Source organism: Sabethes cyaneus, chromosome 1 (assembly GCF_943734655.1).
Source record: "Sabethes cyaneus chromosome 1, idSabCyanKW18_F2, whole genome shotgun sequence".
Taxonomy (NCBI): domain Eukaryota; kingdom Metazoa; phylum Arthropoda; class Insecta; order Diptera; family Culicidae; genus Sabethes; species Sabethes cyaneus.
Genome location: NC_071353.1, coordinates 98,862,600 through 98,879,773, shown reverse-complemented (window position 1 = coordinate 98,879,773; position 17,174 = coordinate 98,862,600). Strand labels below are relative to the sequence as shown.

Below are 17,174 nucleotides of genomic sequence, written 5' to 3'. Positions count from 1 at the left end.
CTATCAGAAACACTTAAATCTTGTTTTACGTCCACTATTGAGGAGACGTAATACCGTGAAAGCACTAGTCGCCGCGCTGTTCCAGTGACCGCACACCAGGCAGTATTTTTATTAATTTTAGCGAGTTGAAATTGAAATATTTGATATCTTTCGTATAAATCTGTTACTGGATGTTTTTTGTTTATTCTACAGCAAAATGAACAAGTGTATAACATTTGATGGTAGATAAAAAAAATAATTCTGAACGGGTGACATTGCAAGACGCCATCTTTCAAATTTTGTTAGCTTAGAAGTGCATTTTTATTTTTAAGCGTTTTTCGGTATGCGTATGCAGAAATATTCGGTGAAAACTAAAATAAAAGGTAAGTTACAAACTTTTATGTTTGAAATGCTGCGAATTTGATTCATTTCCAGCTTTTCTCCGTATATTTCAAGCTGCGTGTTCATTGGTACAGCAAAAATATTAGCTGATGCAATCGCCGCGCAAAATGTCTTCACGAAACAACAGCTATCAAGAGAACTTGCAAAACGCCCTTGAGAGCAGAGTTGCAGCTCCCATGAAGAAAACCTAGCATTTTAATGTTTTTGAACAATATGGTTCATTCAATATCATCCATACGCTTCCTAAATTTTGATTTTGATGTGTAGTAATTTCGGTTTTGTAACTTTGCCTCCCGATTTTTTGTGCCATTTCGCTTCCAGTGATAAACTTATTCTTCAACATGTAGCATATCTGTGAAAATCTGTGATTATCAAAAATATCTGTCATCTGTGATCACAGATTCTGTGCTTTAAAATGACAAAAAAATCTGTGATTTTACAGAAAACCTGTGAAAATGGCAACTTTGCTTGAAAAGGTGTTCGAAAAGGATGCGCTGTACGGAAAGCCGCTCGCTTGTACAATATTCCACCAAGCACACTTCGAGATATACACAACAACCGATATGGGAAGTCCTCATTCGGACCGAGCACTATTTTGAATGCCGATGAAGAAGAAAAAATTAGTCGATGGATAATCGCGACAACCAAAGCAGGGTTTCCATTAAATACGCGGTCTCTTCGAGTGTCTGTTGCAAGTTTCATAAAGAAAACCAACAAAACTAACCCTTTTACAAACGGCGTTCCGGGGCACTCCTGGCTCAGAGGATTTTTCAATCGGCATGCAAACATTACCAAGCGGATCATTCTTCCGAAGTATTCTTCCGAAGCACCGCGTCAACGTTAACGAGCAAAGTTTAAGGGCCTGGTTTGCGGAGATATGTACTTTTTTCAAATCCGAGGAATTAGAAGATGTCTTACTAGATGGATCACGGATTGCTAACATGGACGAAACTGCTATACGGACCGTTCCTGCTAAGGAGATTGTGCTTGCTGAAGTCGGTGTACCCTATGTGCACGCAAGGGTTGGAAATTCGGACAAAGAGGCATATACGGCCCTTTTTGTGGCCACGGCTGCTGGACAGCTTGCTCAAACTTTAATACTCTATCCTTATAAGCAAAGAATGCCATCCGGAATATACAAAAGCTTACCGGAAGGATGGGCAGCAGGAAAATCTAACAGCGGATGGATGAATCGTGATGTGTATTATCTTTATATGCGGGATGTTTTTATACCGTGGGTGCGCAAGATTAATATAAAACTCCCAATGATCGTCTTCGTAGATGGCCCTCGTTTGCATTTTACCGTACAAACAACGGAATTATGTAAAATGGACAAAGTCATTTTAATATGTTTACCTCCCAATTCAACTCAAATCACGCAGCCATTGAATGTCTCTTTTTTTCGTCTTTTGAAAGTACAGTGGACAAAGTTGCTAATCGATTGGCGGATCCGCAATGTCGGAGTAACTATTCTCAGAAAAGCAATAGCACCACTTCTAAAACGTGCAACGGAAAACATGGATAAGATTGAACAAACCATTAGCAGCGGATCTCGAAAATGCGGTTTATTTCCTTTTAACGAAGAAGCTATCGACTATTCTTCTTTAGTGATAGCCAATTCGAATACACGTGATCAGTCAGAGCCATCGACACTCAGCAATATAATTCCAGACCAACCAGAGTTTCTCCAGGAATTCCAAATGTATCTGTCAACAGATCAATTAGAATCGTTTATACTACAAGAAACAAATAGTTTTTGGAATGGTCCATTAGAAGATGCAAATCTGTTCAACGTTTGGAAAAAATAAAAAACAAAATGATAAATGGTATGTTTCTTATTTTGATAATTTTCATAAATTTAAACGGAAATTTTTATTCTACGTTCACAGAGTCACAGAAAACAGATGAGCCTCAATTGATCTCACAAAATTTTGAAGAGCACTTCAAAAGTTTTCCCGAGGCGGAAATATTTGATTACGATAAACAAATGCAAGAGTCATAACTTCAAGAATAATGTATGTTGCACGTCGTAAAATTTTTCGAGTTCCGTCTGGCTCGGTTCTCCCTTCAGCAGAACGGAAGAGGAAACTTCAAGCGCCATCTGTTGCAACAAGTGCAGCATACGACGAATATATAAGACAAGTTACACAGGAAAAAGAAGCCTCTGAGATATTTAAACAGGAAAGGAAAACCATCAGATTGGCGAAGAAAAAGGCTAAGGAAGAAGCAGTGCGTCTGAAAACAGAAAAAGCAAAAACGAAAAAAAGGGAAACTATCCGCAACTAAATCTTTACTAAGAATGCTTAACTAAGCCTGATTTTTTCTACAACATAAATTAATAAACAGCTTAATTTTGTTGTTTACTTTTATATTACAGTCGTCAAAAAGATGATTTTTTGTTGAAAGATTATAAAAACATGCTAACGATTAAAAAGCATATTCATATTTATTAAAATAAATGTGTAAGAAAAGTGCGCGGCGATTGGAACACATGTGCGCGGCAATAGAAACATGCCTTAATTCTATGCGCGGCGATTGGTATACGTACACGCTGCATTGCAAATTGTTTTCTGTAAGTTGATGCAATAAAATGACGTTTTTAATATTTTTCTGTGAAAACATGATAAAACCGCTAACCAAATATGTATTTTGCATAACTAGGGGGATTAGGGGCATAATGAGCACACGGGGCGAAATGGGCATCCCTCTTTTCTACGAAAGTACGCATTTTGTAACATCATATGGCATGCGGAACACTGCTGTAGGTACTACAGTATCTATTTATCAAAAAATGAGTGATCTCTACTTTTAAAACACGGAGTTATATTAAAAAACTCAACTTGGTTCTCAGACGCTGAAAAAATTATGATTTTGGTGCACTACCAAATAAGGTTTTACGATCATTTAAATATCTTAAACTATAAAGTGCACACTGCAACATGATGTATACATTGTATCTCAAATTTCACCATCATTGAAGTTTTGATTTTATACTATAAATAGTGTAAAAACCCATTTTTACTTTAACTATTTGACTGGGGGCGAAATGGGCACCCTTAGGTGAGGTGAAACGAGCACTATGTTACATTAAATAACCTGTCAGTTTCTCTGTTTATCGCGTCAATGCTTGTTTACAGTGATGGTATGAATATGCCTAGAGAATCCGGAAGACATAATTGGTCAAAAAAGGCCTTGCAAGTGGCCTTGACCACTCTAAGGCGAGACGGAATACTCACAAAACAAGTCGTCAAGTACCACAACATTCTGCGGCAGACGTTAGCTCGGTATGTGAGGCCAAACGAAACGGCAATCTCTGGGCAGGAGGTGGACCAAATTGATTCCTTCAAAACTGTTTCCGCTCCCGCTACTGGACATGAGCTGGTGGTCCATATTTTGTATATGGAGGTTTAATGCTACGGTATTACTACCCGTGAAATCAGAACCCTCGTATACCAGCTGGTAGAGGGAAACGGAAAAGCATATGTCTTCAACACTAAAACACAGCAAGCTTAAGCGTCATCCGAAACTTTCCTTGTGTGCTCCAGAGGCAACCTCCGCGGATTAATTGCCTTTAAGCGGCTTGCGGTCAACAGTTTTATCGGCGTTTTGACACGTTTTATGTTTGTGTATGTATGGGTGTGTATGTGTATGTGTATATGTGTATGTATGTGTTTATGTATGTGTATATGCATGTGTGTGAGTGTGTGTGTATGTGTGTGTGATTGTTGTTCTTATAACCCTTCAAGCATGTGTTTATAAGGGTGCTCATTATGCCCCAGGGGGTGCTCATTGTGCTCGATTTTTAGTTTTTGAAACATAAGTTTAAATTGCAATTACGTCATCATATCAATTATTTTTCAATTTGTTAACAGTATGCCTTTAATTATCGATAGTGAATGTATGTTTTGCAATGACGACACTTTAAAAATTCTGTCATTTTGGATGCTTAAATCAGTCAACAAGTTAGGGTGCTCATTATGCCCCTAATGCCCCTATATGTAAAAAACTATATTTTTTACATGTATTTATATATTAGCTGATATACTAAGTGCGCGGCGACTGGTGCCTTCACGGAAAATCGGTCGTAAAAAAAAGGACGTTAATCCGAATTTTAGATGGAAAGAAAAGTTATTTCGAATTTTCTAAAACCACCTGATGATTTTTGACGAGGTTTATCTAAATTTCGGACGTAAAACGAGACGACGTTAATTCAAATTTCGGACGTAATACGAGAGGACGTTAATTCAAAATCCGGACGTAAAAATCTGGACGTAAAATGCAATTTCCGTGAAATGAATGGACGTTAAAAGGGATTCTAGTGTACATAAGAAGCGGCAGTTTATGAACATAGATGCCATCAACATTTCTCGGTCAATCGGAGCGACCGATCTTTCTAGTACTTCAGAAGCAGAATCTTTGGGGATATCACCAAGGCATTGAAAGCCCAATCTACCAAACCAAACCATGTTTCCAACACATGCTTACTCGTTCTAGGGAGTACACTGGAACGAGCATCTTCCTCGGACTCCCTTCCCTATTTTTTCATGCCATGAGTCGAGTTTGTTTTTGTGAGTGTGTTTTAGTTATCAGCCGTGGTCGTTGATACCGATCGCTCACGAGGACCCGCACTCGTACCCGCGTGTGAAGCGAGGGTGTTAGATGAGGAATAAAAGAAGTAAGGCAAAATCTGCAGCCATACATCCTATTCACGCTCCTGTTGACAGCTTACGAACTATTGGTTTCGTGACGGGCTGCGCAGAACGTAGGCTGTGCGCTCGCGACTGTGTCGGTAGCAGAATCTATGTACACAGCCCCAGCGGTTGTTTGTCGTACGCTTGAGTCAGTGGAGTAAGCGTTGGGTGCTATGTTTCTCAGAACTTGCCGACTATGGGACGGATCGTTTGTTTCTTACTCGCTTTGCAACATTGCTCCCAGTTCATTACGTGACAGATTACAGATTACGATATATTCGTACGGAAGCAACATGAAGAAACCCAACCTGTGAGCCCTAATGGATTATTGGCCATCATCCGCGAGTTTGGCCTGAACGAGTCAAACATCCTATTAGGAAAATTATTTCAAAGTGCTAGTTTGTACCAGACAAAATCTATGGGAAATCTTCCGGGATATTGTGTAAACCCGGCACCAGTTTTCTCAAAGCAATCCATCGCGAAGTGCCAGATTTAACGACAGATAAATTCATAGCTCCTCTTCAGCGGTTTCTAGTAGGTGAGGCACCACAAGCGCTGTATTTTCAGATAACGTAACCTGTGTTGTAGTCAAGAAACATGAGTTGGTTGCGTTGCGATAATTATTCAACACCCAATTGCATCTACAAAAACATGATTAACTTTTCATCGTAGAGTCCAATTTCGAAAGCAGTCTTTAGACTCAAAAGCGGGGGTCTGTTTATAGAAATGTATTTACTGCATTCTTCTTGCCAATCTGAACGCAGCGAAAATATTTTCATGACCAAAATTTTTGTTTCCAACAAAAAAAATTGCTTTTGAAATTTGAGAATCGATGACGGCTAGTTTCACCTTAAATGGAACCGTTGGCATTCCATACCTCTTAGAACTCCACTTTGGAGGCATATGGGAGGCAGGAATAAAGCCAGTGAAATAGCATATGAATCGGGTTAACCTAACTTTTGACGACGATAAGCTCAAGTTCGGGAGCCACGTCGACTATGCCTGCAAGAAGGGTTCCACAGCTATTTCGGCATTGTCTCATATGATATCTAATAACATATAACTGAACTGCGGTATATGGCAGCAAGCGAAGGCTATTAGCCACTGTGGTTCAGTACATACTTAGATATGGCGGGCCGGTGTGGTCATCGGCGTTAGAAATCAAAAGCTACCTAGGTAAGCTGGAAAATACCTATCGTCTCATGTGCTTCAGACTGGCGTGTGCGTATCGCAGTTTCACATGACGCAATCTGCGTCTTAGCGGGTATGATGCCTATTGGCATCATCATCAGCGAGGACGTAGAATGCTTCAACCAACGTGGAAATAGAGGCATACGGAGTACCACAAGATCAGCCTCGATGATCATATTGCAGCGGGCATGGTCTAGTCCCACAAAAGACCGGTGGACACATCGACTTATCCCGGAAATACCTGGGTGGGTCGTCAGGCTCCACGGCGAAGTCAACTTCCTCCTGACACAGATTCTGTCAGGGCATGGTTGTTTTAGACAGTAACTGCACAAATTCGGGCATGGAAAGTTCCCCGTGTGTCCCGAATGCGTGGATGTAGAGGAAACTGCAGAACATGCTTTCTTCGTATGCCCTCGTTTCATGGGCTTTAGAAGCAACATGATGGCAGTGAGCGGACAGGACACTACTCCGGATAATTTAGTCCAAAGGATGTGTAACTCGGACGTCTGGGAGCGGTCAATGCGGCTGGTACCCAGATTATACTTGAACTACAAAACCGCTGGAGAGCCGATCAACGGCGAGTAAACAGCATAATTACCATAGTTCAGTAGTTATCTAAGAGGGTGCGTTAAGCACAATAGCTCCTCCCTGAAGTAATACCGATAAGGTAGCGCCAGGGAGGATTGAGGCTGGAGACTCGAGTAGGGTTTTAGTGGGTCGGGATTCTCACGCCCCATTACGGGAGCTAAAAACCCCACTCCCTGAGTTGTCTTCTCAAGTGTCTGATAGTACCGTATCTTCTCAGGTGCTTAGCAGATTTCCCTACTCGTCAAAAAAATCCTAACCTTTGAAGAAATGTGTTTATTCCTGGTTCAAATGGAGACAATACTTAATTACACGATCATTATGTCCAATATCTGAAATCTCAATCTTACTAAGCTACCTCCTGTAGATTTCGTTTCAAGCTGACGTGTTACGAAATTGCATTATACCATTCATTTTTCCTGCCGATTTTCACAGAGCTATCGTTTATGGTTTTGCCGATTTGCACAGAGCAATCGTTTAGTTATGCAGTTTGAGGCATCAAGTTTCATGGCTCAAAGAACGGCGTGGAAAATATAATATTTCAGAGTATTACAGCACAAAATTGTGATATGTCTGTTTAAATACCATGCTACTCAGAAAACATTGAATATTAACACATTAAAATAAAGAACTTACCTCAATACCAGTAATCCCTAGTGCTTCCTCCAGATTTGGCGTCATACGGAATGGCACTTTTTCTGGCACACGCAAGGTCTTTCCTTTTTCGAAGCATACATTGTAATCAATGTGAATTATTTCTCCAGATGCAAGCTTCACTAGCACATTATCCAGATGTCGATCACCAAGTCCAATGATATAACCAATAACACTCATCACAGCTAGCGATAGTGAATAATTACGCACAACTTGACGCCAAGCAGCAGCTGTTGTGCTATGGCACCACAATTCTTTCGCCAACAGATCACGTGGCGTGTCACTTTGTAACTCCTTCAATACTTGCTTTAACACTGGCATAGGCCAGTCCTTTCGGTTGTCACTAGTCTTGAGTCCATGCTTTTGTAGCAAAGGTGTTAATTTTCTAAATAGCGAATGGAAATTACCTAATGAAAATCTTTCTAACAACACAAATGGAAAACTTACTGATAATAAAGCTCTGATGGCCGACTAATGGTTCCAGGTTTGTCTTTTTTCTGAAGGGCTTCTCGCTGTTGCCACTTCTTGTAAAGTGAAAATATCGGAACAGTATTATCTACCCAATTGATTAGTCCAGAACGAGGTCCCAGTGGAATGACGGAATAATGTTCAGCACGGTAGTGAGTTATGTTTCCGTTACAATCAATTGATTTTGTCATCATTAGATTAGCTATAGACAAAAATTGCATGATTCGTTCGTCCAAGTGTAAATCCTCGAGACCTTTGAACAGATAACTATATCTACGTCCATTGCTGCCGTAGAACATCATTTTTTTTGGTTTCGTTTTTGTCGGTAAAATTTGCACGGAGTTGTCCACTGAGCTAATGAAAATTTGTTGCTTTTGAGTACAATCAATTCCGGGCATGGAAATTGCTGTTTGCGATAGATTCGATAAAATAGGACTGATTTCCGCGAGACGCAGAGAAAATGAATTTTTTTTCTGACTACGTTGTTGCATTTGTCCTAACAGGGCTTTAAAGCGTGTCCAACCTTCCACTGGTTTCTTAAAATCGAATGGTTCCTTGAATTTTTCAATCATAGCACTTATATACTTTAGGTACCGATCCTGGAAATGCTTTTCATGGATAGTTTGTGATGGTCTAGATGTCATGTCGTATAACTGTTCCATCACGAATATTAGTGGTCTAAGTAAAAGTTTGTGTTTTTCGATCACTAGATGCTTTTTGCTCTCAAACAAATGACTCTCAAGTATTTTTTGCAGTTCATTTTCAAAACTAGCAAAACGTTTGTTATACTCAGAATAAATTTGCTGCAATGAAACCACCCACAATTCGTCCCACAGTAGTGAAATTCGTCTTAGCTCATAAACCAGTATTTGCACTTGTTGCACCGTCTCCGGCGCATCTTTTGAAAGAATTTCGAGAAGCGCATTGAAACAAAAAGCTAATCCTGAGTTATCAGGTATGTTATTACCCTTCATATCATCATCTAACTCATCCAGGGAAATATTTCCAATGTCAACCTTTTTTTCCTGTACAGATCCAACTACAGCCGGAAATATAATTAAATGAGGTGCATCTTTTGCGACTCGACAAAGCAGCTCCGAGACTCGCTTTCTAACATATGGTTCGTGATGATTCAATCTGGAAAATAATTGTGGAGTGATTACACGCCAGGGATTGGTAGGTGTGGTAGCAAGTCCTTCTTCTAGTACTTCTTTCAAGCCAAGTGCATGCTTAACAATCAATCTTAGTAACCGAAGCGTTGCCGTTACCGTCGATGAATTTCCATTTTCACTTTCCATCTCGATCGAAGAAGATACTTGAAGATATCGAAAATAAGCTGATGCTGCTATTTCATAATATCCATAAACCGTACGATGTGTTTGTCGCCAGATATCTACTATTAGTTGAAGTTTTTCAGCTGAACATGTGCGCAGTTCAGGTATTGTAGTTTGCAACGATTCTAACAGACCAGTAGAGCTCATTTCATTCAAACCAATTTCCTCTTCGTCCTCACCAACTTCGTGTTGATTTAATATGATTGCTATTTTTTGTAGATTCTCTGGCGATGTGGCAGGCAAAATTTTTTGTATTTCTTCCTGATTAATTAGATGTAACGTGTTACCATCCGTGTTAAATTCTACCATCTTCTTTCCCCACCGATAACTCCAGGACCCAAATTGATACCATGCTTTTGCTAATTCCGGACAACACTGAACGCTGGCTTGTAGCAGTTTCCCTATAACAATGTCCGTAATTGAAAAAATTGATACCGTTCTAGGATCTGCAGAGGGCTCAAGCTCTGCAAGAGAATTGATCAATTTAACTAGCGGAGTATTGGATCGTGGCTCGTTTAAAATTTTGGAATCTTCATTCTGGACCCAATCCGCAATGGTAAGCAAAAATCTCGCCTTCCTCTCACGTAAAAGGTTGTCAGAAGTAGCATTAATCTGGGCTAATTTTTCGTGTATTCCGACTGTTGCAACCGATGCAAATTGAATGGCTTGTTTTCTATTTGATTGACAGTAGAGCCATTTGCATTGCTCGTAGACTGCTCTAGACAAAACTACATCCCATAGATTACTTTTCATTGTATCACTCATCAGTAGCTGCTGAATTTTGTCAATTGTAATAGACTGCGGATCTATGCCAAATAGTTTAGCAATATCATAACTTTTATAAAACGCATCAAGCTCACGCTGACACAAACTGAAATTGTTTTCCTTTCGTGCAACAGAAACAAGATCTAATCGCATTTCCATGTTATTCTGCTGACATTTTCTGCTGTTGTCAAAAAATTCGATCCAAGACAAAACTCTCATAATTGTGAATGAGCCATACTGTTTATGAACTCGAATCGATTTTAAATCATCTGCAGTGCACTCAGTCATCTGTGCTATATGTACAATGTGATTAGTAATCGTCATCTGAAATAAGAATTCTCTCGACTTCGTTAGTAGGCATTCCTGTAGTGCACTGTGCACTACTTCACTGCACATACGAATTTTTTCCTCTTTTTCAGGAGTATGTTGTAGCATAAATATGGCAGCAATACTATTTTCTGTGTCACTTAACAGTTTATGGCAGGAAAAGTTATTGGTAATATCTGTACCAAAATCTACCTGATCCCAGTCAGCCATATCAATAGCGTTTTTATCCTTGGTTTTTTCGTATTCGATCCAAGATTCTACCTGCAAATAATACAAATTTTTAACAATTGATAATCAAATTTGCTGCCGGAACTCGGATAACAGTCCCATTTTCTATGGAGTTTCCTATATAAATGGGACTGTTATGCGAGTAGCGACAGTTTGTCCAGAAAGCTGTAGAGATTTAACTTGAAGATCTAATGTTTTTATTTCAACACAAAATTGCGTCGTCAGCGCGCTACAGAAAGAAGAAATGCGAGGCAAAATGTTCAATAAGAGTAGATATAAGATAAGATATAAAAGTGAGCGTGAGTATGTTTGTATGTTTGTTTGTTTGTATGTTCATATGTTCCACCATAACTTCAGAACGCCTTGACCGACCTCCACCAAACTTGGCACACATGTTTCTTGATAGAAGAGAATCAGCACTGGGGGGTTGACAAAAGAGGGGGAGCCCTTAACTCCGAAACGCCTGTTTGACTGTTTTTCATCAAACTTGGCACACATGTTCCTTGACATAAGAGAATCAGCACTGGGGGTCCACTAAAAGGAGGGGGGGGGGGGGGGGGTGCCCTAACAGGTGAGGGAGGATACCTAATAGAGGGGAGGCCATAACTCCGAAACGCCTTGACCATTCTTCATCAAACTTGGTACACATGTTCCTTGACTTAAAAGAATCTTGACTTAAGAGGGGGAACTGTTTGGACGGTTCTCCCATAAGTGACGGTAGGACAAAAGGAGAAGCTGATGACCGGAGGTTGCTGACGAGAAGGGGGGAGTAACGCCCACATGACTGTAACAATTTATCCGTACAATAGAAAAATCAGAATACGAACCACTAAACTGCAATGCCCGCAGCTGTAGATTTGTCAAGTGTAATTATGCACCGAATTAAATCGTATAAAAGTGTTCGATCATTAGTGCTAATTGTTGTTGGCCGGTTCTGTTTGAGTCACAGGGGCAATCATTCAAACAGCGTGGAGTTCATCTGAAAACACCATGTTTTTCCCATGGTAAACTTTATGTGGCATGCTCCAAAGTGGGCTTAGCCAATAATTTGTGCATACTTGCTCCTGGTGGTGACACTAAAAGATGAGATGAAAGGAATGACAGGTTTGTTGCATCCATGGAAGAAACACTGTTGCACCTTCTACTTTTTTTTTATTAGGATAGCATGTAATACTAAACTAATAAATAAATAAAATGATGCATTTAGAAAAGTAAAATAACAAAACTATTCATTTCCTATGGGTGGGGTGGCCATTGTTAAAAGCGGAAGGTGCAAATAGGAAAAATGGCTTTGTTTTTCTTTCTTTATAGGGTTTTATAGGGACTTTCGTAAAGAAAACAGATGTGTAGGTGGCCGGGTAGACAAAAGAGGGGGAACTGACAAATGGGGTGGAACGTCTGAAAGAGGAACAAGCGTTGTATTTTTGCATTATAAGCATTTCGGTTACAATAACCGATGTACAAATGGCTGTGAGACAAAGGCTCCCCGAGTAAGATCGGGCACTCAGCTAGTACCTAATATTTTCCAAATGCTATCTCACTCTTTAGCATCGACGCAGATTGATGCTATCACTTCTTAAACTTAAATAAAAAAATTAATACCGAAAACTAATCTGATATTACATTTCATTGACACGTTTCCTGCGTTTTAAGCTATATTTGGCATTAATTATCGAATAAACATTTTTGGAAATTATCAAGTGCGTCCATTTAAAATCTGCAGAGCCGCTTTCTTAATACCAAATATTTCTTTTTATACATAAATTTTAGAGTGTGTTAACTTACCAATTTCGGGGTGAGTGTAATCAACGGAATAGTCGCTCTTTGCATGCCTCTAGTTTCTTCCGATACAAGAAAATCATATAGCTCAGGAAGCCTCATTGTGAATATAAGTGACAGAGTGATCTGATCAACAATGAAATCTCTTATATGCCTGTCCAAATTCTCACAATCAGGATCAGAAAGTATAGTCATAAATCCTTCTAAGGCTGTCTCTCGGTGACCTGCAGCCTCTTCGGCGGCCATTTTAATCCATGCGTATTTTTTCCCGGTGACCTGCTTCGCCCATACATAAACGCCATACAAGGCATCACTTTCCCAATTTCGCAGCAAAGCCCACACCAGGGACATGAGGGTATGCTCGAAAATAGGATCATTAAACTTTTTTGCCACAACCAGTTCCCGCAACACCGCTTCCGCATAGCGAATTACCATTTCCGGTTCCATGCAATGCAATGCAACTAAATATACAGCTGTTCGAATACGATTAAACCATTCGGCACAAGTAGAAGAGTTAACGCGGAAGAATGTACGCGCGGGCTTTTCAGGACTAGGTAAAGCAAAAGCAGTTCCTTCTGCAGCATTATAAATAGCTTTTTCCAGTGCCTCCAGGAATCCTAGCAGAATTCTAGCGTGTCTCTGGTTGGCCATCGATGTTCTTAAATCTTTAACAGTACAGCTTTCTTTCATTGACAGAACGCGCGCATATTCCTTTATGATAGATTCGATTTTAAGAAATGTCTCTTGTGGCTTTCCAATAGGTGTGCGAAGTTTGTTATTGACACAAAAGTGCGCCGCTTCCCATTGAGCCCAGGGTATTAAGCAACGCAAATCAGCTAACGCCATTTCACTGTACTTTTGTTTTTTATCTTCGTCCACAAACCATGATTTCGTAAATACTTCTTTGAGAAAATCATCAATACTTGCGGATTCCCGCTGGAAGCTGATTTTATCAATAAACATGCGAAAATAATGAGACCTTAGGTCTCCGGTATTCTCTGTGGCAACATACCAACTCTGCAGCTCATAGATTTGTTGGTTACGTTGTTCATTGTTTCCACTGAATTGACTAACCTGTGAACACGGAATAAATTAAAGATTAAAGGATTTCATCATTTATCGCTTACGTGTTACTTACTTGTTTTAGTGTATATCGTAATGGAAGCTTTGCCAGGATGTGTGAAAACCTTTCTCTAATTTCAGAGTTTGTAGAACACATAAGAAGGCAACATACTTCAGCAATGCCTTGATAGCAGGATGAAGCCAAAGCTTTATATGAGCTCATTAAGCTGAGACATTCCGCACATTTTAATGTTAATCTTTCATCTTTTCGCATACTGATGTCGCAAATATGCGCGCAAATAGTCTTGAATGTGCTATTTTCGAGGAGCACATCGTAGTATTGTGATACTTGACTTATTACCACTCGACACCAGTCCAAAAGCAAATTCAAGTGGTGTGGTGAAGTATCCCTTGGTAGAACGTTTTCCAAGAATTCAATTATCAAACGAAAATGTTCCGCTGTTGGACTAGCAGTTGATGTAGATACAGTAGCTTCTAATCCAAGACGGTGGAACGAGTCTACAATCGCGTAACTTTTCGAACGCAGTAAAGTGCTGGATGATATGAAATTGCTGTTTTGAATACTATGCTGATACGCAACACGAAGAATAGCGTAATGCAGATTAGGAAATTCATTCCATAGAGAATAATCCAGTAGGTGCAATTTTTCTAACAAAACATAAAGGATGCTCGGTTGAAGAGTCCACATCACCAATATAGAATTGTTTGCCATCGCAAGTGTTGAGAGAGTAAGCAGATTGAAATTTATTGAATATTGTGATTGGGTTCGTAGTTCTGCTTTTTCGCTATTTTTCAACAGCTCCATAGCTTCGCTTAAATCATCTAGAATAAACTTGTACGCTTTCTCCAATGTTTCGACGTTTTTGATTGCAAGTACAGAATGATATAACTTAAGTAGACCTTCACGAATTTCTGAAGAACGCTGATAGCGAAGCTTAACAAAAGATGATTTTGGTTCCCAAACTAGATGTAGGAATTCCAGAGGCAAATTTGCCGCCTTAACTTCCGTGTATCTGAGTAACAGCAACAACAGACTACATATTTGAGTGTGATTCAATGTTTCGACAATTGCAACTTCCGCCCCTATTACCACAAGAATCTTCTCATTTTCTGCTGAAGCGGCACATGGTTCTAGCATAAGCAGTATTATTAGACACTCGTTGATCGGTAGTAGAACTTCTTCAAGACAATATTGTTTCGTTATAATTGTGCTGGCTTTAACGATCACTTCGAAGCTGTTATCTACCATTTCCCGTCCTACGGTCCGGAATAATATTTCTGGGGTAGGCATCAAGCATTTTATTACTGTATTAAAAGCATCGAGTAGGGAGCTGAAAGAAATAGCTGAGGATAGAAATAGATCACCACTACCACTGCTTTCCAATTCTGAACAGCAAGATTCGATATCTTCAACAAATTGACCTAATAAGTTGAGCGTAAATTCCAAATCCTCATTCCAAAAGTTTTTAAATGAATGGAGAACCTAAATAAAAAGAATCGGTTAGATATAGAATTAGTCAGGGGTGACAGTGTAAAAATCCATTTTGTGTTTTCAACGATCCTTCGCGATAAAATAGAATATCGCGTCTTTCAGCACGAGGATTTTATTATTATTAAGATTTCTTTTGTTAGATTATGGTCGCTTTAACCAGCTTGGGTCATTCGTGACTTCTGTGGGCTTGGGATTTGAACCCGGGACCAATATTGAGATTTGTCATGTTGAGAATTGTTTGAAATAATCAACTGCTGCATGATTTGAATCTATATTGAACACAAGAAGGGATAAAAAATATCCATCGAGAGTCTTACCTTTGAACAATGGTTTTTCACTTCTGGTATTTGATCGGTTTCTAAATGCCAACCAACAACAATGTCGACGATGTCTGTAAAGTGGGTTTGAAAACATCTTGGGTATTTCGCGCAAATATCAACAATTACATCGGTAACCGTCACAAATGTGTCAACTGTATCAGCCGCTTCCAGGTAATCTTTAAGCATATCCATCAAGCGGCTTGCCATTTCTTTCATATCACCTTTGATATCTAATGAAATAGTTTTTTTCACGGCCTTCATCATAGCACGTTTCATTCTTTTGGAACTTTTGTAGTACTTTATAATCCAAGCGCGATAAGCGGTGAAATCATTCCGATTTACATACCCCATCATACCAAAAACTTCCGCGATTTGATCTAGACAGTCACGGGGACCGTTTTCTAGCACGGAAATAATTCCGTCAGCCAAAATGTCAAAGGATTTACGTATGTAAGACTCATTGCATGGTTCTAATATGACGACTCCCAGCTTGCTGCACAAGTCTAAACAAGCTTTAACATCATTTTCCTGACACAGCCTTCGCAGTAATTTAGAAATACGCATGTCTTCCGGCAAATTTGCTTGCAGCTGTTTATTTAAATCCTGTAAGCTTGAACCGTCATTTAGGCTCTCGTGTTGTTTTTGGTTATCTTTTCTTTTCACAATAGTTCGGGTGTTTTGATATCGCTTGCCGCTTCTATTATTTCCTCCACTACATGATATATTCTTATTTATTTCATTTACGCCATCACCATTTAACAATTTTGAACCACCACCAATTTGATCTAAGCGATCATCGGATTTTCGCTTAAATATTATTGTTCTATCCATTGCTTCTCGATCTTTTACAGCATTAGCATCTTACTAAATCAAGTACATTATTGAGATGAAAGTAATAGTTGAAAATTTAAACATAGTTACCTGTACAAGTTTATGCCAGAAGTGTCTAGCATACAGATTCCTAATACATGTATCCAAGTAATTCTTTTTATAAATTGACGAAAAACGATCAACAAATTCAGATTAGTTTAGCGAGGTTTAGTGCAGCTCATAGTCTAGTCACAAACAATCCTGTTGACGTTGATTTCCCAGGAAAATAATGAGAGAAAATATTATTTTCTTTTGTCTTCGCTACTCATAGTTCATGTAAGTGCGAGTAGGCGTAAAAATCTCTTTTTAACTTTTTCTTACGTCAAATACAGGCTACACGCTACCATAAAAGTAACCCAAAGAGGCTTTAAAATAAAAATAATACAAAAATGGAAATATTGCGCTCTTCACACTCAATTGGACTGCACAGTTATAAAGTGCAACCTTCAAAACTGTGATGAAAAGTGTGCTACTGATAATATCGCTAGTAATCTTATATCGATAATATCATCAAACTTTATCATCAGGGAAGAATATCGAAAATTGGAGGGTTTAAAGTGAAACCTTCTTCTTGGCTTGTTATTATTTTAACATTTTTGTTCTATTTCTTACGTATTTTTGATTATACTATCATATTATCGTTAGTAATTATTAACGATAAAAAACTTTATCAATAATCGTTATAGATTTTGATCGGCATTTCCCATCATTACAACTCTCCCATCTGAGCTGACATTTGATTTAGCAGTGGCGCCAATACCAGTTGTAGGAAAAGCAAATAGTATTTAATTTTCCATTTATTTTATATATGCTGCATATTTGTTCAAGTTATGAATTATGTGCGGAATTATGTATTTAGTAACTATTTTTATATTATTCTTAGCGTCGATAACAACTCTACGTAAGCATTAGAATTCAAATAGGAATCAACCAAGATTAATGGGGTTTTCCCACGAAATTTTGGCAACTTTTCTCACCTACAAAATGTGTGACTGAACAAGTGTGT

The 17,174-nt window shown here is 39.0% G+C and overlaps 1 protein-coding gene across 2 annotated transcripts in view; it reads right to left on the bottom strand.

Moving 5' to 3' along the window:
• LOC128732626 (serine/threonine-protein kinase Smg1) overlaps window positions 1–16,329 on the bottom strand; it is a 70,476-nt gene extending 54,147 nt beyond the window's left edge. Inside the window, exons 1-6 of one of the 2 annotated variants that reach the window (XM_053825916.1) lie at window positions 16,220–16,329; window positions 15,296–16,162; window positions 13,542–14,969; window positions 12,410–13,477; window positions 7,950–10,657; window positions 7,485–7,887 (exon numbers count right to left, since the gene is read on the bottom strand). In XM_053825916.1, coding sequence (XP_053681891.1) covers window positions 7,485–7,887; window positions 7,950–10,657; window positions 12,410–13,477; window positions 13,542–14,969; window positions 15,296–16,129 — 6,441 coding nt within the window. In that variant the 5' untranslated portion in view covers window positions 16,130–16,162; window positions 16,220–16,329. The remainder of the gene's footprint in view (window positions 1–7,484; window positions 7,888–7,949; window positions 10,658–12,409; window positions 13,478–13,541; window positions 14,970–15,295; window positions 16,163–16,219) is intronic. The other variant, XM_053825917.1, reaches the window with a different exon arrangement.
• Between the last annotated feature and the right edge of the window lie 845 nt (window positions 16,330–17,174).